The sequence below is a fragment of the Podarcis gaigeae genome (assembly GCF_964106915.1).
Source record: "Podarcis gaigeae genome assembly, chromosome: 2".
Lineage (NCBI taxonomy): Eukaryota > Metazoa > Chordata > Lepidosauria > Squamata > Lacertidae > Podarcis > Podarcis gaigeae.
Genome location: NC_139679.1, coordinates 48880163 through 48904187, shown reverse-complemented (window position 1 = coordinate 48904187; position 24025 = coordinate 48880163). Strand labels below are relative to the sequence as shown.

The following is a 24025-nucleotide window of genomic DNA, read 5'->3' as shown; positions in this document are numbered from 1 at the left end:
ATGTTGAATGGATCTTGTGGAGAAGAATATATGAAGAAGGCAGTCCTCAAGTGTTCAAAAATATTCAAATTGCTCTGTTACATACATGTACATATGGGTCAGATAGACAATATTTTTGTGGAGTAGAATATAATTTGGATTTTTTGAGAAAGATATGTATTGAAGGTTAGAAGAGTGAAAGCTTGCAGTCCTTGTGTTTCTGGCTCAAGGAAAGAGCAACAAGGCATGTTCAGGTGAAATGTTAAACTGGGGCATGGGGAGTGGTAGCATGCAAGACCTGCCCCTAACATTTCCAGGTGTGCAGCCTCATCTTTAGATTTCTGCACAAAGGTCTGACGAGGGTTTTTATCATGTTCCAATTAGACAGTGCTCCCAATCACGGGAAAATTTGTAAGTGTGTTTAGGAGAACAGTCTTGGAAGCCTCCTTCAGAACTTCGAATTAATTTAATGAAGGTTTGAATATGAGACAATGGTACTTGGTACATTGTGGACAGGGCTTGTGTCTGTGCCACAATGTTTTCTTATATGAAGGTGAATACTAAAATCTGCTTACTGTGTTGTGGCACCAGGAGGACATCTAACTCTTCCCAGTTCCTGAATAAACCAATGAGTGGCCAACAGTCTTCCTGTTCTAAAATCACAGAAACTCTGATCCAGACAGAATTTGACAATTAGAGCCTCTCAAAACACTGCAAATCTTCTCATGATCCATCAACAAAGGTTAGCCGAAGTTGTGCCCCATCTGCCCTGTCTCTGTCACTGGAGGAAAAGTGGTGCCAGAATTGAAGGATATTTCCAGCAAGATCTCACCAAAAACACATGAGTTCTTGAGAGTGTGAGATCTTGTGTGATATTGCCGTGATCTCACCCAAAATTAGTATAAATGCCTGCAGCACTTCTCCACCAGCAGGGGTAGCACAGGAGACAGTAGCAGGGCAGCACTTCCCAATTCACCTCAAGCAGCGAAATGGGATGTGCTGCCACAGCCAGGAAGGTTTTTCTTTAACAACAGCCTTGCCACTGCTTATTTTAGGCCTGATAAAACAGCTTCCTCTCTTAGAGTAACATTGACCACAGCTATTCCCACTTTTCTAAACCAATAAGGACTACTGTTGAGAATGCATGAAGTAAGCCTCCAAGAATCCTGTCCATATCCTTGAGCTCCATGAATTGAAAAGTATCTACAAGAACTGAGCATGCAGGTATCAAAGCTACAGAAACTGAATCTGCAGCTTTGTTCCCACAAAGAGTTCTGGAAGTGAGACTGGACTAAGGAGGAAGAAATACCATTGCAAACTGAATACAGTATAGTCTCTTTGGTTGTCCAGTGTACACCAGTGAACTACAATCATGTACTTTTTCAGTTACGTACTGTAAAAACAGCTCTGACTAAGCAGGCTTTCTCACTCTCTTAGTAAATAATCCGTATGATAATTTGTAGACACAATTCTTCATTTATATTCATACTGGGGGGATTTTTCTCAGAACTGCATATCCTATATTTTAGAATAATTTAATTGTAAATAATATATTGAAACACTGAAAGAAGGAAATTGCAAGGGTTCAGAAAGCATTCAATTATTATTCTAGCACACAGGGAATGTCTATCCTTCTGTCTTAAAAAACCCCCTCACTTCTGTAATGAACTTAAATCTACATCTAGTGATGTCAATGGTAAGTTATAGAAGACACCAGTTGGAAGCAGCTTTCTATTCTGCCCTTTAATTTTCTGGGCAATTATTAATGTAAAAGAGCCAGCCATCTTCAAGTTATAAAATTGGAGAACCATTCCCTAATATTACATATTGATAACAAAATATTAAATTATTTTTAAGCTGTCAGCTTATTGGACAGAACACAATTTCTAGATTTACAGTGGTACCTCGGGTTACAGATGCTTCAGGTTATAGACTCCGCTAACCCAGAAATAGTACCTCGGGTTAAGAACTTTGCTTCAGGATGAGAACAGAAATTGAGCTGCGGCAGCACAGTGGCAACTGGAGGCCCCATTAGCTAAAGTGGTGTCTCAGGTTAAGAACAGTTTCAGTTAAGAACGGACCTCCGGAACGAATTACGTTCTCAACCAGAGGTACCTCTGTATACAGAAGAGATGTCAGTACCATACAAAACAAGCATTTGCTTCTCTATTTAGTTAAGAGTTTAAAATAATAATTTTACATGCTCCGTACATTCCAACACTGGAATAAGATCCTTGTGCTGTGTTTTAATAGGAAGGCCAACTTATCACTTCTTTTTATCACATGAAAATCTTGTACTGATTTGATAGAGATAGAGGATTTATTTTAGCAATTAATAATTATGTGTTTATCTGTTTTCAAATAAAATCAGAACTTTTCATGTAAAAACAGAAACACATCAAACACGTATATAAAAACAAGGGGATATAAGAAATCCATGCAGCCTGCTAGAAACAAGTTATTACAGGCACAATTGGACGACATCGCAGCCATGGACCTTCCATAATCAGCTTGCTAGTGCATTCTGCCGAATCAGTTCCACTGTGTGCCTCCTCTAGTATGAGTGAGAGCAACTATCTATAAGCCTTGGCTTACTGTGACGTCTGAACAGGAGCTCGTGGCTTCTTTCTCTCCAAACAAACTACAATATGAAGCTAAGGTTTGTTCTTGGCTTCCCAACTGTGGTTTGTTTAGGGAAAATAAACCACAAGTGCTGGCTTGGATGTCATGGTAAATCCAGATTCGTGGTCTGTTGTTTTTGCTCATGAAAGGAGAGAAGCACAGTGAGAGCTATTTGGCAGCATGCAGGAGCATGTTGCTCACTCATCCAGTTATAGCCTGTACACAGTTATCCATTGTTCTATATTTTAATAAAACATTTTCAAGCTCAAATAACTGTGCATAACCATTGTCTTCCAATTTCAAATATAGGGACGGACCGTGTCCTTAAAAAAATGACTTCTATAGGTTTATAAGGAATTATTTTGCCAAATGTTATTTTAACTTTATAGTTTCATTCAAGGAGCTTGTCTATCTATATGTATTCGAAGAAAATTGTGCAGTCAACCCTCAACCCTCAAGCTTTGAAGGATAACACTCCAATTTATTATCTCGTTTAAATAATAAGTTAATAAATGAATTTGCTTGATAATAAATAATGCTACTTCAGTTGCTACCGCACCATCATACCTACAGCTGCTTGATAAAATCATGCTGTTCAACCTGTTTCAGAAACGTATATGTATTCTACTCAACACTAGCAAGTTATCCCATTTGTCTTGAGATGACCATTCATATATTCTGTTATAAACTGAAATACTTATTCTGGACTTCTCTGTATTGTACTGAACTCCCATTACTGAGCAGCAGTTCTGTCAATTATAAATAGAATTAATATGTTTTACTGAAGTAACGTCTTTCTTATTAATTTCCTAAAGCATTCTGCAAAATTATGTGTAACTAGCATTTATGCTGCCAGGCAACAGTATTGATGCAAAAAATTAAGCAATCCTCCACCCCCAATTAGCGGGTAATTCAAGGTAACAAAACAAAAAAAAGTTTTCTTTCTTACTCTGATAGGTTCACTGTCTGGATTACAGTTGTTGAAAACGAAGTGGGTACCAGCGCATTAAGGAGGCAACCAAGTACAGCAGCTGGCTTCATGCACAGCATGAGTCATATCATAACAGCAGGATATGCCAGAAACATTAAGAAACATGCTGCAGAAGAGCCTAACTGGAACTTGTGGGCACAAGAACAACAAGAGTAAATGATACAAAGGATGGCAATAATTTAGCAGGATAGCATTTGTTCAGAAGGCAAGATTCTACTTCTGTCTTTAATAATAAATTAAAAGTTCAAAGAGTTCAAGTTAGAATAATTTTGTTGATTTCATAAGTGTCTGAAACCTGTATTCACTGTTGTGTGCAAATAATCTGATCTATAATAATCAAAAGCTTGAACACCTTGATTTTTTATGTTACATATAGATACTGCATGTAACGTATCCATTTTGAGCATGTTTGAACTCTCCATTAAATTCATTGTATCTCCTCCCTGGTTTTGCTTCATGTATGATTAGAAGTACAGGCAGAGCTCATTTTACATTGATTTTACATATGCAATCCCAGCTTTATTGCAGATAGCAGCAAATATAAAAAATAAAAAGTGGTGGTAGACTGGGGTGGGGCATGACCCAGAAGGGCCACCTGAGATCACGCGGGAGCCCTCATGCAACTTTCCCAGAGTCTGCAAAGCAGGGGGGGGGGGGGGGACGACGACGACGACGACGACTTAAAACCTCTTTCCACTACAAGTTTCCCTGCTGCTTGGAAAGTTGCACGAGACCTTTGGGGAAGCTCCTGCGAGATCTCATGAGAGATCTGTCCCCATCATTTAGTGATCAGAAGATTCCGAACAAAGAAGTTCCATTTAGCCATCAGTGTTTACTCTCCCTACCTCTTTTTTCTTCTACCTGGCATGCTGCTTGCTATAATCCCTGGAACTGTTTTCTACATGGAAAGAAGTAAATTCAAAATTGTATGAATGAGTTTCTCTCAATATAATTTCTTCTCTTCTTGACTATCTCTTTTCTCAGTCTTTACAGAGCATATTTTCTGACTGATTACACTGGCCAACAATTTTTTGAATGTTGTCTAGATTTCTACAACTGATTTAGGGTATTTTTGCACTGCTGAATCAGGAAATGGCATCTGTTTCTCTCCATCAGGTCAGGTTTACTGTAAACTGAATGGTGGGCATTGATAAAGGTAAGAACACGTAAATTGCATATTGCTTCACCATTTTTCAAACTTCAGGGCTTGAACTTCCATTTCTTGGAACTCAGCGGCAGGGAGGTCTCTCTTCAGAGTCCAACAGTAGTCAGCCATCATGACTGCATCCCAGCGACCCTGATACCTGGGCTCCATCTCTTTCATGTCTTGATGGAATCTCTCCCCCTGCTCATCACTCATTGAACCCAGGTTCTCAGGAAACCGGTCCATATGTGAAAATAGGTAGTGCATATTGACGCTCATGTTGCAGCCCAGGTTTCTGAAAGCAGTCAGCATGTTGTTGACACGTTCTGCGTAGTTTCTGGCCTTATTGTTGCCAAGAAAGTTCTTCACTACCAGAACAAATGCCTTCCACGCTTCTAGTTCCACTTCGTTCATTGAGTTTCCGAACTCTGGATCTCTGATGAGCTGACGGATCTGAGGACCGTCAAAGATGCCAGCTTTAAACTTCTCCATGGTCAATCCTGGAAAAGCCTGGCACAAGTAAGTGAAGCAGTCACCATCCTTGTCCAGAGCCTTGGTGAACTGCTTGATTAAGCCGAGCTTTATGTGCAGCGGTGGGAAGAGTATTCTGTCTCTGTCCACCAGAGGGTCGTTGATGACGTTCCTTTTTCTGCAAGGCATCAATTCCTCCCGCACAGGCCAGTCCTTCTTCCCTACTATCCCACATGCACAGAAAACATGGGTACTTGGTGAAGCCAGACTGTTGTCCCAACAAAAGGTTTACCATCTTCAGGTCAACACAAATAAACCACTTATGCTGATCATAACCAATTTTCTCCAGCACATACTTCACCACTTCATAGTTCTCCTTCAGTGTACTCGAGTGAGCCAGGGGTATAGAGGCAAACTGGTTGCCGTTGTGTAGCAGAACACATTTCAGTGATCGCTTGCTGCTGTCAATGAACAGTCTCCAATCTTTGGGTTCGTACTGTGGCACTCCAAGCTTGAGCAGAAGCTGCGCAATATCTGCACAGTACATCAAGTCCTTCTCTTCCGAGAAAAAACAGAGGTACTCTTGATGACTGTTGCGGAAAAAGCTGATGCGAGCACTGTCAGAGAGGAGGTTTTTTTCCTTCAATCTGGATGCCAACAGTTCGGCAGAGGCCTTTGACAAGCTGAGGTCGCGAACTAGATCATTCAACTCCTTTTGGGAAAATGGATGTGGAGCATCATCTTCAAGAACCACTTCTTCTTCATGTCCTTCAACACTGGAGGCATCTTCGTCACTAATGTCAGGAAGTTCTCTGAAGATAGGCACTGGAATTTCATCACAATAAGCTACAGGACAACATGCTGATTGGAGATCAGGATACTTCGTGGGGCGGCTGCCCCATTAACTTAGTTTTGATCCCCCAACTTTATGCTTTGCCGCACCAATTTATGGAAGATTTCGAGGTTTTATGACTTCACACTGATCTCTTTTCGACATAATCACCCAGAACTATCGGACCTGAATACTTCTTGTCATTAAAATAATCATTTCCAATCAAAACAATTATTCGACATGGCATTTTACCCCCACCAACTTCCTTTAAAATGCTCTACACAAGCGTACATGTGAACAAAAACGTAAAAGAAGAAGAGTTTGGATTTGATATCCCGCCTTTCACTCCCCTTCAGGAGTCTCAAAGCGGCTAACATTCTCCTTTCCCTTCCTCCCCCACAACTAACACTCTGTGAGGTGAGTGGGGCTGAGAGACTTCAGAGAAGTGTGACTGGCCCAAGGTCACCCAGCAGCTGCAAGTGGAGGAGCGGAGATGCGAACCCGGTTCCCCAGATTATGAGACTACCACTCTTAACCACTACACCACACTGGCATGTGGCCATAGCTCAAAAACTTGACCTGATTGAGCAAAACCAATGTGATTTTTTGATTCAGTGCATCAGATTCATCCTAAATCAACTGAAAAAACGCAGACAACAAATTTGTTGTTGACCAGTGTTATGCTCTTTACTCTATAAACCTATATCCTTCCTCATCTTATTTCACACAGATCCTCACTTTATTTTTGAAGTGTGAGTGAAAGAAGAAAAAAGTATGATTGAGAGGCTATTTGGATGTTAATAATAGGATAAAGTTTAATTTCTTGTGTTAGTGTATATTATTAACCCTTGAAGTGGGACTTATGTATACCTTTTGCTTGTGCTTTCAGTGTGTGAATCACCACTTTTGACATTCTTGATAGTCACAAATATAGTAGTGCAACTTATGCTTCCTGTATTTGGCACAAATCACCAAAAGCCAATGACAATGTAAGAAAGGTGGGTTTCAGGAAACGATACCATTCTTTTTCTCTAAATTTATACACACAGAAAATAAAATAGAAAAAAGTTGAGGTCTTCATACTTTATAAGAATTGTATCTTAAGTATAATTACACCTATTTCTGTCCTAAGGTCATCTTTTTTGAATAATAGAATCATGTCACACTCCATGAAAACTTCCAATTTTCAAAGACATGTAAAACACGTTGAAAATATTATCTGCATTCAATCTAAACAGTTACGAACACTGATGAATTCGGCTCTCCCCATCATTATCCTAAGAACATAAGAAGTTGGGCTACCTAGCTCAGTATTATAAACATGAATCAGCCGTGGCTTACCAGGATTTCAGATGTGTGACTTTTCACAATTCTACCAGTAGATGATGGGAATTGAATTTGGGACCTTTTGCATGCAAGACATGGGTTCTACCCTCCCAATCTGTAGACAATAAAAATAAGGATCAACTGGGGAAAGTAAAGAATTGGTGTGTTCACCCAACACTTTCTTGTGCTGGAAAGCTTCACTGACTATATAGTTTCAACACAGAGCAAATAAATGCTGGTTAACAATGTTTATTAGTTTAGAACTGGTGATAGTTCAGGGGTTTAAAAGAGTTTACTCAAGTTTGCTATGCAGTATTTTATCTAACTGTATATTGTGCATTTTCTTCTATGTAAAATGTGGAGCTGTTTCCTTCCATGAGAACAGCTGGAGATCATGTGCTGGATGTATCAATCACTAGACATTTAAACACTAATCTTATGCTACTTCCTTCTTTCTTTCGCTCAATAATTTTATTGCTTTGGCACATTGTTTCCTTTAACCACAGATGAGAGCTCAGCTGGCCTTACAATTTACAATGTAATGCATGAGACCCCCAAACTTTTGCCTAATATCAAATTTCAGAAAAAGTATGAGCTTTATCCACGGTACTTTAAAAAACTGAACAACCTAGGACAGGGCATGTTCACTAAGTCAAGTAATTCTTCATGGGGTGGGCACTGAATTGCTTCGAGAAATACTAGTTATCTAAAACCAATAAGTATATTATTATGCATCTTTCTTGATGGTAAAATTTCCTTACGGCCCACCAGTGCTCGATGGAAGGAGGATTCAGCTTGTGCCGTAGAACCCCCTACCGCCCACCTAGAATCCTGAAACGCCCACTAGTGGGCGGTAGGGACCAAGTTGACAACCCCTGGTCTACACAGTTTGATAAACATGCACATAGCATCAAGTATGACCTCTTCCAAATCTACACTGGGACCCTTTTCTTATAACCGATCTAACAATGACAGCTTGAAACTATCAATAATGAATGTCTTAACATTAAAAGGAGGACTTTGTGGACATCTAGCCCACAGCTGTCGAGCAAACCACGCAAAATTCACAACAGTATTATATGCATCTCCATATAGTTGCAACAATCCACATTCAACCCAAACAAAGGAGACATCAACCCTGAATGACTGTTGTCTTCAATTTATCACTTTCTTGAAAGAAGGATCTGAGAACACTACTGAAAACAACAATGCAAAACTTGGCAACAGCTTGATGACACTTTGTTAAATATCATAGTACAATACATGTAAAATATACCAAGTAACCAAATACACAATTTAACCTCTCTGGTTCTTATGAATTTAAAACTGTTTTGGAACAGGGTGGGTTCCAGTACAATCTAAATGAATAATAATAATAATATAATGGTCTTGACTGAAGTAGTGTTTCAGTACTGTTCTTGGCATAATGACAGTAATTTAAACCACTTCTAAGCTGCAGCCTATTTTGTAAAGTGTTGACATACCAACTTATTCATTTCTATTCTGTTTACAAAGTATAGATAAGTTAGGAAAGCATGAGGTTTCTTTCTGGAGGTGCTTGAAGAAAGTCTCTTGGCATTAAAAAATAATAAAAAGAAAGCTAATGAAACCACACAGAGTGATAAGGGACTCAGAGTTACAAGTATTAAAAGAGATGAATTGCATTAACCCCTGCCCTCCCCCATTATATTCACTGCCCACTGGAAACAACAGAATTACTAAAATCCCACACTCTCTAATGGGATGGTAATAGGATTCAGAGGCCATTAGGGTAAAGGCAATCCATATTTTACAGTTTAATAAGCTCCTGCTGAAGATGTTGCATCCTTCTTCAGAAGTCCAACAATTACCAATTTAATGTTAACTAATCCTCATCCATAGTCAAGATAGCAAACCTAACCTGAGCTTTCTGAGTCTGCTTTTCATAGTGTATGCACAGGGGGGGAATGGGATGAAATAATTTATTATTTGCTGTGACATTGCTTATTACTGTCATTTCAGGGTACTTTGACTAAGAAAGATACCACGGTTTCTGCAAAGGAGATATTATTCAACACGTGTTGATGATTTTTACCACTACTACTACTACTATTACTACTACTACTATTATAATTTTAAGACAAATGCTGTCATCTGTTTTTTGCCTAATGTTTAATCTTTTAAAAACTTTTTCATTTTTATATGACATTAAAAGCAAAGTGTAAAACCAGAATAAAATAATACAGAAAGAAACAAAAAGGCAGAAAACAAATACATATAATCGATGGCTTGTATCCAGACTTCTCACCTGCCCTTCATCTATTTGTGTTGCTGCTGCATAGTGGGACTGAGGAAGCAGAAGTAGGTGGTGAAGTCAGCACATCACAAATGTACTGGCAGGAGCTTTGGACTGGCTCCACCCTCACTGCCATTTCACCCTGTCCCTGTTTTCTCCATAGGCAGCAGCAAAGCATACAGAGAGAAGGTGAATGGTACAACTCCACTACACCTTCTGAAACTGATCGTGGCTAGCAAGTCCCATTAATTCCAGTGGATCTACTCTAAACATGCCCAAGTACAGATGCAACTCTATATGTTGTGGTTTCCTGGCTGCAGCATAAAGCAAGAAAGGTTATCCATGTTTTCCCTTCCCAGATTAATATTTCAATTCATAAGATAGTTATGTCATTATCATAAGGTCCTGACTCTCATGGTCCTCAGAACTCTTTGCTCTCAAATTAGTTCAATAATATATAATGTCATGTTCAAACATTGCAGTGAATTGTTCATTTAAAGGATCCTATGGAAATTAGGAGCAGAAACACTGGCATCCTTGATATGTGCGTTCGATCAACAAAATAGTCTCCCAAACACAACTGCTCGAACGGCTTGGCTTCCAAACAAATTGGCTCTCAAACGCCTCAAACATGGTTTGCAAACATTTTTTGGAAACCAAACTTCCGACGTGGCTTCCACTTGTCTGCAGGAAGCTCCTGCAGCCAATTGGAAGCCGCGCCCTGGTTTTCAAATGGCTCTGGGAGTCTAACGGACTGCCAGAACGGCTTAAGTTCAACAGCCAAGGTACCACTGTACGTAATAAAATATGACACGAAACGAGACCATTCAGCTGTTTGTGAGGCATATTTGGCAAATTTGCTGTAAACTTTTCTCAACATGGTTAGATAAGCATAAACTGTTAAAAACAGATAACTTAAAATGCTTAACATAAGGTAATTTGTTAACTGAAAAGATATATGAAAATGAAAAAAACAAGGCCGCCCACTGTGAAATGTCATGGCTGCCAAACTTGACATCAAGGACACCAGGAGCTGAGAAAGAAAACTGCACATATATATCCTCCATATTGCTTAAATGATCATCTCATTACCTTTTTACATTACTCTATTATTTTTTTTTAAGGCATGCAACGCCCTCTATTTCCTCAAGAGATGACATACTGCAATTATAGGACTTTTGTAGATTAATTGATGTAGATGCTACTGCTAAAATGGCCTGCCTCGTTGATTTAGATATTGGCAGATTTAACCGAAGTGTATTCTATTGATTATCTGTTTACAGAACAATAAGGGCCATATCATGTAAAGTGCTAATCACAACTCTTCCAACATTAGTGAGTTCTTGCCACTTTATTCCACTGAGCAGTAAATGCAGCATTTTCTATCTGTAATAGCCAGTTTCAAAGATACTGCTAATATAGTTGAGAACTAAGAATTGAACCCATTACATTTTTATTTTAGAAAGGACTTTGGGAAATAGAAGGTGGCAACTACAATTATAACACAACTTTTAATTAAGAAGAGCTACCAACCAGTTTTAATTACATGTTGATTTAAAAAATATTGTCTTTAATATATATCTACTTAAGTTTTTCCAGGTTCATCATGTTTGGCACCATTCTATTTGGGAGACAACAGATTTATATCATACTTACTTGCCCTGGTTCTGATGACACAATGCTATCATCGATGTCCAACAACCCAAGAATCTGGATCGTAGAGCTAAGAAAGAATGATGCCTTCCCTGCACTACTCAGGAAATCACTACAGAAATTCTGAATCTGATTATTTTTCTAAATGTGTGCTTTGCTGTCTCAAAAGCATGTCCATGAAATGAGGTTTTACCATGTTATTCTACAAAACTATTTTCTCAACATGTCAAGCGAGTTGAGCAAACTCACCCCCATTTATTACACAAGGATGTGGCAAACTCCAGGTCAAAACCCTGCTCAGCCATGGAAGCCCTTTGTTAAGTCAGCTCAACCTATCACAAAGGGCTGTTGTAGCATAAAATAGATAATGATACAATTGCATGCCCACTGTGCCCAAGAAATAAAGCAAATAAGAAATCAATTCAGTAGTGACATTTCCTACATACTCTATGGGTAGGCTTTCTAAATACTAAAAAGATCTTTCTCAACTTCTGTTATCCAAAACCTGATATCCCAACAATTTAACCCAATTAATTCTAAAAGCCAACTAAGAAGAAAAGTGTAAAAAATAGCAAGATACTTAACTATAAATTATAAGAATCTATGGTTCTGTAAAATCCTGTCTACAAATATGAACATTTATCAGGCACATCCCTAAAACAAATAGATTAAATTTATTTCTGTAACATGAACAGATATTATTCTATTTCAGTATGGTCATTCTTAACTTCATTTTTTAAAATAATTACAGTATATTTATTATTTCTAAGATGAAGAGAACTAGTCTATGGACTCTCCAGGCCTCACTGAAAAAGCAGAAAAACTGCCCATTCCTTACATTCTACTGACCTCTAGAGACTGTGTGATTATATAAATATATATAGATATAGATATGCACACATTTGTTGTTTAATCATAAATGCTAGAGCAAAAGGATCTAAGCATACATTTACACACTATAAATGTGAAGTAATACACACACATTTTATTGTTTCCTAAATACACTTAGGCAAGCCAACACTTATTTCTTCTCTATATTGGCAGCAATGTGAGACTATATGGGAAGCATGTGAGTTCAGCATATCTTACATTTTCCAAAGTGGGAGCTAAGCATTATATTGTTGAATTGTTTAGAAAGTTATTTTACTTTATTCACAATTCAAATTATGTTTCACACTATTAAGAATTAAAGTATTCTTATATTGTATTAAATATCATTACAAAGTATGAAATATTCTCTGAATAAAATGAATGCATGTGTGATATATAACAAGTGGGTGTCAGTGCTTTTTGGACATGGTAAGATACTGGTTTCTGCGCTGATGCTTTGATGGTATCTGCGGAAAGACCCTTCCAGTGTGATATCAGTTATTGACCTAAGAAAACGGTAAGATACATCAAGTAAGAGATTCGATGGCAAATCTCACCAAAGTGAAGTTTGATACCCATAAATATTTGGGAATGTAGGTCAGATTATATTTCTACCCTTGTACTAAACAACAGACTATATTTCTACCCCTGTGTTCCCATACCACATATGGTATGTCTTTATATATGACAAATTATATAGATGGAATTTTTCGATTAAAATGCATTACAGATAATTTCTGTTGATGCAAATGATATGAGTGCAAATTCTGAACACTAGCAAGTCTCATCAATAAATTTCCACTGCAATGCTCTGCAATCTTACCAATGCATTGTTCAGCGCTGATAAAAACACCAGTACAACATGAGAAAACAAAAATCATTCATAGGATTTTTCGCGGTTAAAATAACAGGTGCAGATATTGTATAAGGCTGACATCCATTAGTTCTGGGTTTCATAATACTTTACTTTGCATCAGGTTGTTACAGCATTTTACATCATACTGAGCACTGTAATGCATGATGTAAATTTTACATGTCCTATAAAAAGCGGTGAGATGCATACAGAAGTTTTAGTGAGAGTAGTACAAATTGAAAATATTAATTGAATCTTAAAACCCTTAAACAACACCACATTTGGATGTCCAAACCCTTCGCAAACACACAGACATTCCTCAGATTATCAAGCTTTTCAATAAAAGCTTTAAAAGCTTATATCAAACTTTTAAGGATAAAAAATCCTTGAAGAGTTGCTTTATAAATCTTCACTTTTAAAAGCCATTGTGTTCAGTGTGTGTGATATGAGCAGCATTCTTATGAAGGCATTAAAATATAAGCACCAGACATGCACACATTAAAAATCAATCTATGGGGAACCCCCACTTGTACGAGTGGGTACAGAGCAGTATCAGGACATTATGTACATAGATTCCAGTTCATCTATGCCACATATAAAATTTACACTCAGTACTGTGCATTAACATGAATGACAGAAAGTAACAGCTATATTATAGATATATAATTCCTGATATTTTATTTTTTTATATAACAGGTCAAAATATAACTATTTCGAGGCCTTGATTTTATTCCCTTTATTTTATGAGAACATTAAGTATGCAAATAAAAAAATAAAAATTCAGGATTTCATGTCAATAATTGAAAAAGAATTCTAACTTTTACCCTAATTTAATTAAATGTCGGGCAGAAGAGAATAACATTATGATTTTGAAGTAAGGTAACAAAAATGATCTGAAAGTGAAGCACATGAAAGTACTTTCTATTCCAATACAGTACAAGAAATCTGTTTGCCACATTATTCTATAGTGTTTGAAGTTACAAAAAGGGAATCTCTATATATGTTTGTATAACAAACTGAACTTCTACTTCAGCCTAAACACAGACTAAATACAAATGTCCTTACTGTCCATACATAAGTTGAATCATTAACAGCTAAAAAAATAAAACTAGGCTCCTATGTATATGAAGATCCAGAGTTATTAGAAGATCTCGTAGAGCTAATATAAAAACCTATAAGCTAAACAATCTTAATGTTTGTAATAAACACATCTACAATGTGCACACATTAAAAAAAGACTTACAAAATAATTTCAATATTAATTTTAAATCTGGTATAATAGAATAATAAAGGCCTGAGTATATATGCACAATCAAGAAGATGGTATGTGTGATTCAACAACTTATTAAGCCAAGTACTTGAATCCACTAAGTTTTTGAAAGCTGTTATCTACACAGAGCCAGGAATCACAAAGTGCGTCTTAGAAAAGCAACTATTGTTATATTGCAAGGATCCTGCAACTGTTCTATATTTAAAATAATTCCTCACTATTTTAAACCTGATGGTTTGGTGATCATTGCCAAAAATAAATATTCCCACAGATAGAGGTCAGTGGTTGCCTGAAATTGCATCAGTAAGTGGCTGTATAGCAAAACTCTCTGGGTTTGCTTTGTCATGTTATTACTGATTACTAGTACAAGAAGGAGTTGCACCATAGGGTACTACAGTATGCAATACACAAATTTCCTCTCTGTCTACTTGCATTACTCTTTTTTCACTACAAAATCCAGCTTTTGTGTTTCTTACTCCACTGAGAATATTATAGTGTGATTTTTAATACTCATGGATATGGATCTTTTCCAATCAGCAATTTACGCTTTCTGATTCTTTTACAGATTACTCTGTTAAGCACCGACTATTCACCAGGAAGACAACTGTCAGTGCATTTCATTTCTATTAATTTAAGGGCTGCAGGTTTTTAATTTCTTAATATTTTACTTGGCATTGGCAACCAGTGCACATTTTTATAATGAATCTGGGCATTATTCTTTTAAGAGTGCGCCATTTCAGCTCTTCCCCTTAGAAAATTTGCATGTTAAAGGGCTTTAGTATTCAGTGATGAAATGTTCTGCATAGTAATGTACAGTAAACTGATTTTACAATTTAAAATAGCAGACGTGCTATGTGCCTAGCAGAACTGTGATAATTCCAGTAAGTGTGGCTGCAGTTTTAATAACACCCTATAGAATGGTATGAAAATGTAATGATCTCACATTACTCTTCAATCAGCAGCCTGCATACGCAGTATCAGCAATGTTTAAGATTTTTTCTTGAGCTTTTATATTCCCATTGCACTGCTCTCTCTTCCTTTCTCCCCCAACAAATAAAATGATGTTTCCTTTGCTCTAGAGCAGCATCTACTGGATTATCTGTAAAATGCTTCAATTCATATTAATCGCACTGTTAATGTTTAGAAGAAGCAAGTTAGCATCTGCCAAAAAGGGTGGGGGAGGAGAGAGCTATGAATGAACTGAAATTTGGTTTGGAAACAGAGGCTTTACTATTGCCATTTGGCTTAAACTACCAATGTTAGAAGTATTAGCCTTCCACATTTGTCTTTTGAGTGGTATGGAATATGCATTACTTATTGCAGGTTAGCTTTTGTTTTATTAACTATCATTACAGTATAAAACATTTTTAAAGACTTGGTTCGGCATAACAGAATCTCAGATTCTTTGAATTTCTTCCACAATTGATATTCAAAATCATACCCATTATTATTTAGCTGCGTTTCATCTGACACAAGGATACACAGAAGCAAAACTGAACTGGCTTTTATCATATTAGCTTTTTAAAAAAATTAAAACAGGTACTGCTGCATCACATACCTTCCAGAGGTTTAAACTGCAATAAGCTACATACAACTTTTTTTATTTGGCAATGAATTTGATTTTTCATGTTCTACCAGTTCTATATTGCACTTCTTCATTTGTTTGTTTTAAATGGCAGGTTTCATACAAAAAGCTACCATGCAATGGGAGTGAATACCTATGTTTCTATACACTGATGAGGAACCATACTCCCTGGGGGTTCAATTCTATTAACAGAGGCACTGTGGCTCACTTTTACATCTCTTGCAAAGTAAAATGTATTTTCAAGTATATGAGAACAGACGGCAGTCATAGATTTTGTTTACAATACTATTTTTCATTATTCTTGTTTCCATACTATTGTCTACATTCAAATTATCTTTCTATCATGGAAAAGCACTACTGTAAGTTTTTGTATATTCTATTGCAATAATAAAATGATACCAATCTTAACAATACCTCGACTGAATTTAAATGTTCCTCCTTTTAGTTAAGGAGTTAAATATATCTAGACCTTAGGGGAAAGGAGGGGCAGAAAAAGAATGCATCAACTGCAGATAGAATAATACAGTAGTCTATCAAGTTGGGAGTAGTCTTACACTAAAAACTATTTTACACACAAACAAACGCACTGCAAAATACAGATAATGACTTTAAGCAAGGACTTCCAAACTGCTAAACACCCTGGCAGCTGTGAACTTTAAAAAGCAATTAAACAGCATGCGACTGTTAAATTTAATTGCAATATTACTTTCAGCCCTTCTATCCTACCTATGCTCTTCCCTTTTAAAAAAATTAAGGGCCTAACTATGAAAACCAAGGCTGTTGTGTGGTACATAATTGCATTTCCCATTCACCAATCCAAAGTTCAGACCTTCTGACTGATAATTAGCCTCTTTCTGTGTAGCTGTTATACAGGAAGTCCTTTATTATAATCCAGGTGCACTTGTAGGCAGCACTTTCAGAGTTAACTCCATTTGACAGCTGACATTAAACTACTATTCTAATGCGGTGGTTGCTTACTAAATCTGGATACTATTTAGGTAGTTTGGTGACCCGTTTCACAGAATATGATTCTTGGTGCCTATTTATTACATGCTTTGTGTCCACAGCATGCAATGGACTGCATAACACTTTGGAAGGGCTCTCCTCATTTAACAGCGATGCTGGACAAACATAGCATTGCCACCATCTAGCCTCAACTGACCAAGCACAGTTAGACCAAATCCCTACCGGAAAGCACTAAAGATTAATTGTGCTACAAACGGCAGAATGCCTTCTACCTGCAAGGTTGCAAGCTGAGGAACTGGAATTGCACCTTGAGATTTCCTGAAGCACTGGATTTAACCTTCTGCCAAAGTCCTGCCTTTCACTAGAGCAGCATTTGTGTTCTGTCCACACTGAATATTTAAAAAAGCAAAGAAAAGCATTCCTTGCAAATGCAGCTGCCACACAAGCCCATTTGCAATTGAATCCGTATCACGCTCCAATTCATCAACATTACTACAGGTACTTAACATCACAAACAAAAGAAAGCCCGCACAAGATCCTTGCCATCTGCCACTAAAGATGCCTTCCTTGGGTGTGAGATGATTAAAATCTACAGCTTGGATCAAGCGACTCCACCAAACCCTCCGATGCAGGCAGGCACTTCTTACCTGCCTCGGTGGAAGCCTTCCTTCCCTTGTTAGCAGTATGAAGCATCTCTAGCCTTCCCAGTCCTTGGCACCGATCGCAGATTGCACGGCTAAGTCCCTTTTTCCGAGAAAATTCTTATCGAAAGTGATTAGTTTTTGTTGTCCTTTTTAAGTCCCTCCTGCGGGAAGGAGCAGGGGAGCAATGTGACGCCACCTATTAATCTTTTGCAAGAGTGAAAAGGCAGAAAAGGAGCGCTCGATCAAACTGAGCTTCACACATGACTAAAACTCGCCCGAGAGGCTGCTAGCTCTGGCTTAAAGCACCACTAGGCGTGAGTGTAAGAACAGAGAAGAGGGGAGAGTCAATGGAATGTGACAACGTATGTGCATCAAAGACAAGAAAAAGAGAGAGAACAATGGGGGAGAGAAAGAGAGAGGCAGAGCAGAGCAGAATAAGCTGGAAAGCAAGACGGAGGAGTTTTAAGGAGAGCGCTTGCAGAATAAGGCAAAGGCGTCTAGCATCTTCTGTTTACCTCTCACTGAGCATGACATCCTGCCTCCCTCATATTCAGCAGCACATTCTTCTGTCTCTTAGGTTTGAAAACGGAGCCAGAGTCACCATGTGTGCTGCTCTCACCTCACTGTCATTTCCCTGTGCCCGGGAAGCATGCACAACAACAATTCATCCTGGAATACATTTACATACAATTTTAGTTCACGTATTCATTTGAACTGCCTCGCCACCTCCCTCTAAAAGTGAACTGCTAATTTCTACCTCAATTTACAATGGAGTTTAACTGGCAGATGGAACTCTACTTATAACTACTGACAAACTGCCACTGGTAAACAAAAGCCTGAACAAATGCTTAATGCTACTAATTGAATTTGCACTGTAAAAAGAGGGGGGGGGGAGAGAAAACCATTATCACTGCTGAATCTGTGCTTCAAAAGGAAAGTATGATAGACATTCCCCTCTGTTCACACTGTTATTTTTACACTGAAATAAAGTGGTGGTGGTGGGGAGTTGTGATCAAGAACTAACAATATGCCAAATTAGCCAGCCATTAGATTGGTTTTAGAAATAAGAGATATGAATGAGAATTTAATCTGAGAACGGTATTTAGAATTTCAGCTTTGAACCATAAACTGCATCCCCAAATATATTGAATTTATATTTGATGTTCAGCACATTCCTATACCTATTGCTCACATTGATATGTTTTATTTACCAACATTCAAAAAAAATGTTCATTGAGTTTTCAAAAATTACCACATACCAACAACACAAACAATAAAGAAACAAAGATCGACTGCGTCGAGCATGTTATTGCAGGTGGAATGAAATAAACAGAAGGTTCAGTACACTTTGCAGACATAATAAGGAAACATTCTGTGAATGGAGCTGTTGAAACTAAGAGTCGCATATTGATAAGGAAGCCTTGCCTCATAGAGGCCTGTCTTGTTGGGGGCCCATGCAGAACACTATTTTTTATTTACAAAACATATAAATGGTACCCACCCAACTCCAAAATGGTTTCATTTCACAATCCTTCTTAGAACTCTCCTACCTTGGGTGAAATGCTCAGAGAAGTCAATGTCCCACACCTTCTCAAACCATCCATCCCTAGAGGGACCCAATGCAGACTGCCAAAGTTTGGCTATTTCAAGTCTGATTGCAGCCAACAGCAGAGCAAGCAGCTCCTTGTGGACAAGAGTGAGATTTATTTACTAAAATTAAGATCACATATAGGTCTAATCTACACTAGTCAGTCATAACATTAAAAACGTGTTATAAAAATGTGACACCAGAGTTCGCTGTAGAGCAGAGCTCCATCGTCAAGGGGAAATTGCATTGAGAGGTATATTACGTGGGATGTTTTAAAAAGCGTTTTTCAGATCAGTGTAGATCTAGGAATAGAAAGCAACATCTGGTAGCCCACATTTTCTATCTGCATACCAAGCTGGAGTTACAGGAAAGGTTGTTGAAGCAAAAAATAGCACAACTCCCCCCCCCCCGGCCCCCCTCACACACACCAAGGATGTAAAAACAGCCCTGTTGGATCATACCAAAGACCTATCTTCTGTTTTCAGATGAGCTGACCACAACTTTACACAGTATTCCACGCATGGTTGTACCACAGATTTGTACAAATGACATTATGGTGTCAATTTTATTTTCAATTACCACCAGCATAGCATTCACCTGTTTCACAGCTGAAAAGCACATCTACATTGTGCTACCCCAATATCCTGTTCCTGATCAGACGCAGCCACTTTACAGCACATGACTGCATATGTGAAAGTAAGGTTTTTTGCCCTCAAGTGCATCACTTTACACTATCCTACACTGAATTGCATCTGCCTTTTTACTGCTTTTTACTGTATTTTAATTGCCCTGAACAATTTGGTATCATCAGCAAATTTGGCTACTTCACTGATCACCCCTAACCAAAGACCCCAAGGATGCAAACTTTAATAAAATATTGTGGCAGGGGAGGGTGGAGAGTAAGCCCTGCCCTACACAATCGATCACAAGACATAGTGCGTACACACAATTTGAATGGCAATGCCCATTAACTTTGCGGTGGCTCATCCCCCTCTAATATTTTATTGGGAGGTGGGCCAAAGGAATTGGCTCCTATGACAGGTCCCAATACTCTGATTGACTGAGAGTACTGCCCAGAGTGGCTGGGGCAACCCAGTCAGACAGGCGGGTTCAAGTAGTAAATTACTATTATTTCTACTCTCTGCTTCATGGTTTTCTAACGAGCTACTTACAAGAGAACCTTTGCACTTATTCTATGAATGTGATGCTTACTCAGGAGTCTTTGGTAAGGAACCACACCAAAAGCACGAAGGTTTGCACGAAGCACACATCCATGGTTGGTTTTCAACTAAGTTTTATTCAGAGTAGATCCACTGACATTAATGAACATGATTAAGTCAGGTCCATTAATGCCAGTAGGTCTACATTTGTGTAAAACTTAGTTGAATACCACTCCTACTCTCAAAAACAGGAGAGGACTAACTCTCCTGGCTTCCTTTCCTGGTTGTTCCTTGTCACAGTTGTCTTCTATTTTAGCCACATTACAAACCAAACTTCCTTGTGATGGCGAGCAAAACAACACCATTTGCTCTTCCAGTGCAAAGTATATCTTTTCAATTCCTGGGCACTCAGTTTAATTTTCTGTCATCAGAAAAGTATTTTCCTGAAGGTTTATCACTGTAGCACTTCTCTAAATCAATAATGAGTTGTCATTTATCATAAATATGTCAATTCCAAAATGGACATTGGGAGCTTTCAAATGAACTATGTTCCCAAACTAATCCTCAAATTCACTTGGCCTAAACAAAAGATAGATGCGCAGACAAAACTCTGTAGGTAACCTGTGCTGAGGAGGTTCTACTGTCTTCTCATATTTAAAACTATGTGTAACTTTAGATTGTTCCATCAGTATTGGAAGGCTTGCTGAAGCCTAACAATCTAGCATGACTATTATTTGAACAGGGACGCAGGTGGCGCTGTGGTCTAAACCACTAAGCTTCTTGGGCTTGTTGAATGGAACGTTGGCAGTTTGAATCCGCGCAACAGGGTGAGTTCCCATTGCTCTATCCCAGCTTCTGCCAACCTAGCAGTTCGAAAGCATACCAGTACAAGTAGATAAATAGGTACCACTGCAACAGGAAGGTAAATGGTTCTTTTGTGTGCTCTGGCACTCGTCACAGTGTCCCATTGCACAAAAAGCAGTTTAGTCATGCTGGCCACATGACTTAGAAAGCTGTCTATGGACAAACACTGGTTCCCTCACCCTTAAAAGCAAGATGAGTGCCACACCCCATAGTCACCTTTGACTGGACTGGTCTTTACCTTTACCTTTTACCTTTACTATTTCAACAGTATAAAATTTACTTGGACAAGTAAATTATCTCTGTGAGGAAAGAGAATATGAACTGCCCAAAAGAGACTATGTGCTTACGAGTTACATGAATATATACAAGTTATTTTTCTTCTTAAAATGTGCTTGGAGTTAAATTTTCTCCACCATCATTACTGAGCCATGCAAAAGTTATCCCACAGCACATTAGAATAACTATTACAGAGCAAAATTTAGTAATAATGACATTTTCCATGGAAATGTAAATAATTGGTTTCAAGCCCAAGCCTCATGTAAGTTTGCCTAGCTCTAGGGAAACAACTAATCAAAGGTTTCTCTCACCATCACCTTAGAAAAGCCAATTATAAGGCAAGTTTAACACTTAAGAGAAAGACCTCCTGCTTCCTTCTCTTACAAACTAGGCCCTCTCATTTCTTTAGCCTTTCTATAGTCTGAAGCTATGATACCAAATGCCCAAAATTTAGGAGATTAGGGGTATCAAACATGTAATTTTCCAACAGTGCAGGGAAATGTACTAGTGGTAAGACAGCACAAATTTCTGTTAGTTACTCAACCTCAGTGCTGACCAATGAACCAGATTTGTGGGGAAAATGTACTTTTGCAATGCCCAACAGCATAATATCTGATTATTATTATTCAAGTGGAGTAGTGACTGCATGTGACAGTGTAAGAAGTGGCATTTATTCACAGCAATAGATAGATATTGAGCCCTGGCTGCATACTTGAAAGCCAAATTTAACTGTCTGACTACGCAAAGTACATGGCCCCAGGTAAATGCCGTGAAGTACAGATTCAGTGATTTAAACTTAATTCTCCCCCTGCAGATGGGAAATCCCAGAATCCCCAGCTAGTTCTTTAAAACTTAGTGAATCATCCTGTAATAGGCACTAAGACCACAATAACGTAGGTTTCACATTATTTTTTCATTTATCTTTCATTCAAGGTTCTTAACAGCTTGCACAGTATATTTTTTAACTGGAGAGGAGATGAGGGCAGAAAAGAAATGCCACTTAATCTGAATACTGACTCATTTGAGGAATGCAGAAATCATATTCCTGCATCCAAAACAAAGGTGCCAAGGGCTTGCATTTTATTCAAAAGTGTATGTGGCTGTATCTAATTGTGACATAAGGCTCTTTGATCCAACAGAGGACACATTCTCCCTTTGTTCTGAAGCCCCCTATACCACTTCGCATAATGTTCCAAAGCATCTACCAACTCTCTGTAGCAGATGTGGGAGGGTGTTGCAGAAGGGAGGAGGAATCAACAAAAATGGCTTTCTGCTCTCACTATTTGGAATTGTAAGCCATCATTGAATCAGAGAGCCTTGGGTTAAACAGAGGAACATAACTAGATACAAAGCTTTTGTAAAAAAGAATAAATTTAAAAATATTACTTAATTGACTATTTAATCCTCTATACAGGTAATTAAACCAAGAAGGGGCAGTGAATGACTTTGAGCGAGCCAGCTTCTCAGTTAACCTATCTTACAGAATTGCTGTGCGAATAAAATGGGAGTGGGGAGAACCCTGTATGCCATCTTGAACAACTTGAAGGAAAGGTGGGATATAAATGTAAGATGAAAGGAAGGATGGACAAGCAAGGGGCCAGGTTTCTGCATAATGCTAAGTCACAATACGATAAAACAAAGCGTGTCTAATTTTTCCAAAGTTTGTTTTTGCTTTCCAGGTGACCTTGTCTCAAAAGCCTTTGTAGATTGGTGAGCATCTGGGATGAAATTGCCAAACTGTGGTTAAGAAAGGGTTCTGGATTCCAACCATTAGAGCAAATCAAGGTTCATAGGTCAAGAACAAACCAAGGCTTCAAACTGTGGTATGCTGGCAGTAAACAAGCCCTAGTAAAACCATAGAATAATAAATAAACTATGGTTTACTGTTATCTGTAAAGCTTGCCATTGATGGATGGCACAGGTGCTGCAAAAGCTTCCTCTCCTGCTTTCAGTAAACAAACAACCCCCCAACCCCCCCTTAGTTGGAGATACATCAATGTAAGTCCTCCACCCCAGCCCAGCCAGAGCTCAGCTGACTAAGCTGAAGCCAGATCAGCCAGGACCAGTGTCAGTTCCCTCAAAAGGGTGTTGTGGGGCAGTGGCAGGGATGTGGTGGAGAGAGAATGGAAAGGGGTGAGACCTACCCATATTCCAAACTCTTAATCAGCTCAGCAACATGATTGCAGGGCCAGCCTACCCATGAGGCAAAGTGAGACAATTGTCTCAGGCGGCAGGATCCACTGGGGCAGCAAATCCCAACGCAAATCTTTATTCCCCTCTCCTTGTTCCTGATGCAGACCAACACTTATCCCTTCTTCCCTGGAATGGAGGGTGGCCATTTTGTGGTTTGCCTCAGGCCCCAAAAGTTGGTCTTTGGGCTGGCACTGAATGATCTAGCAATTCAACAGAATTCACACTGGCAAAAACTCCTGGTTGGAGTTAGGAAAAGGGATAAGTTACAATTGCATAATTTACACAAGTGTAAATTACACAGGCTTCCTATAGTTTGGATTGTTGTTAGTATATTACAGAAAAGAGGTTGGTACAGATGGCAGTAGGAACAGAATCTTTACTCTGAATTTTCTTTAAGTATAAGGTAGACTCTCCCATTCTACTTATCTTTTAAGGGGAGAACTACTTGTTAAGAGAGAAAAAG

The 24025-nt window shown here is 38.4% G+C and overlaps 1 protein-coding gene across 20 annotated transcripts in view; it reads right to left on the bottom strand.

Annotated features, from left to right (window-relative positions):
- Positions 1-24025, bottom strand: part of TENM2 (teneurin transmembrane protein 2) — a 712099-nt gene that overhangs the window by 430199 nt on the left and 257875 nt on the right. For 3 of the 20 annotated variants that reach the window (XM_083718509.1, XM_083718511.1, XM_083718514.1), the window contains exon 1: positions 17485-17951. The exons of 15 other annotated variants lie outside the window; for them this stretch is intronic. In XM_083718509.1, coding sequence (XP_083574635.1) covers positions 17485-17530 — 46 coding nt within the window. In that variant the 5' untranslated portion in view covers positions 17531-17951. Of the gene's footprint in view, positions 1-17484; positions 17952-17996; positions 18151-24025 lie in introns of those variants that run through there. 2 more of the 20 variants (XM_083718510.1, XM_083718512.1) reach the window with 1 other exon arrangement.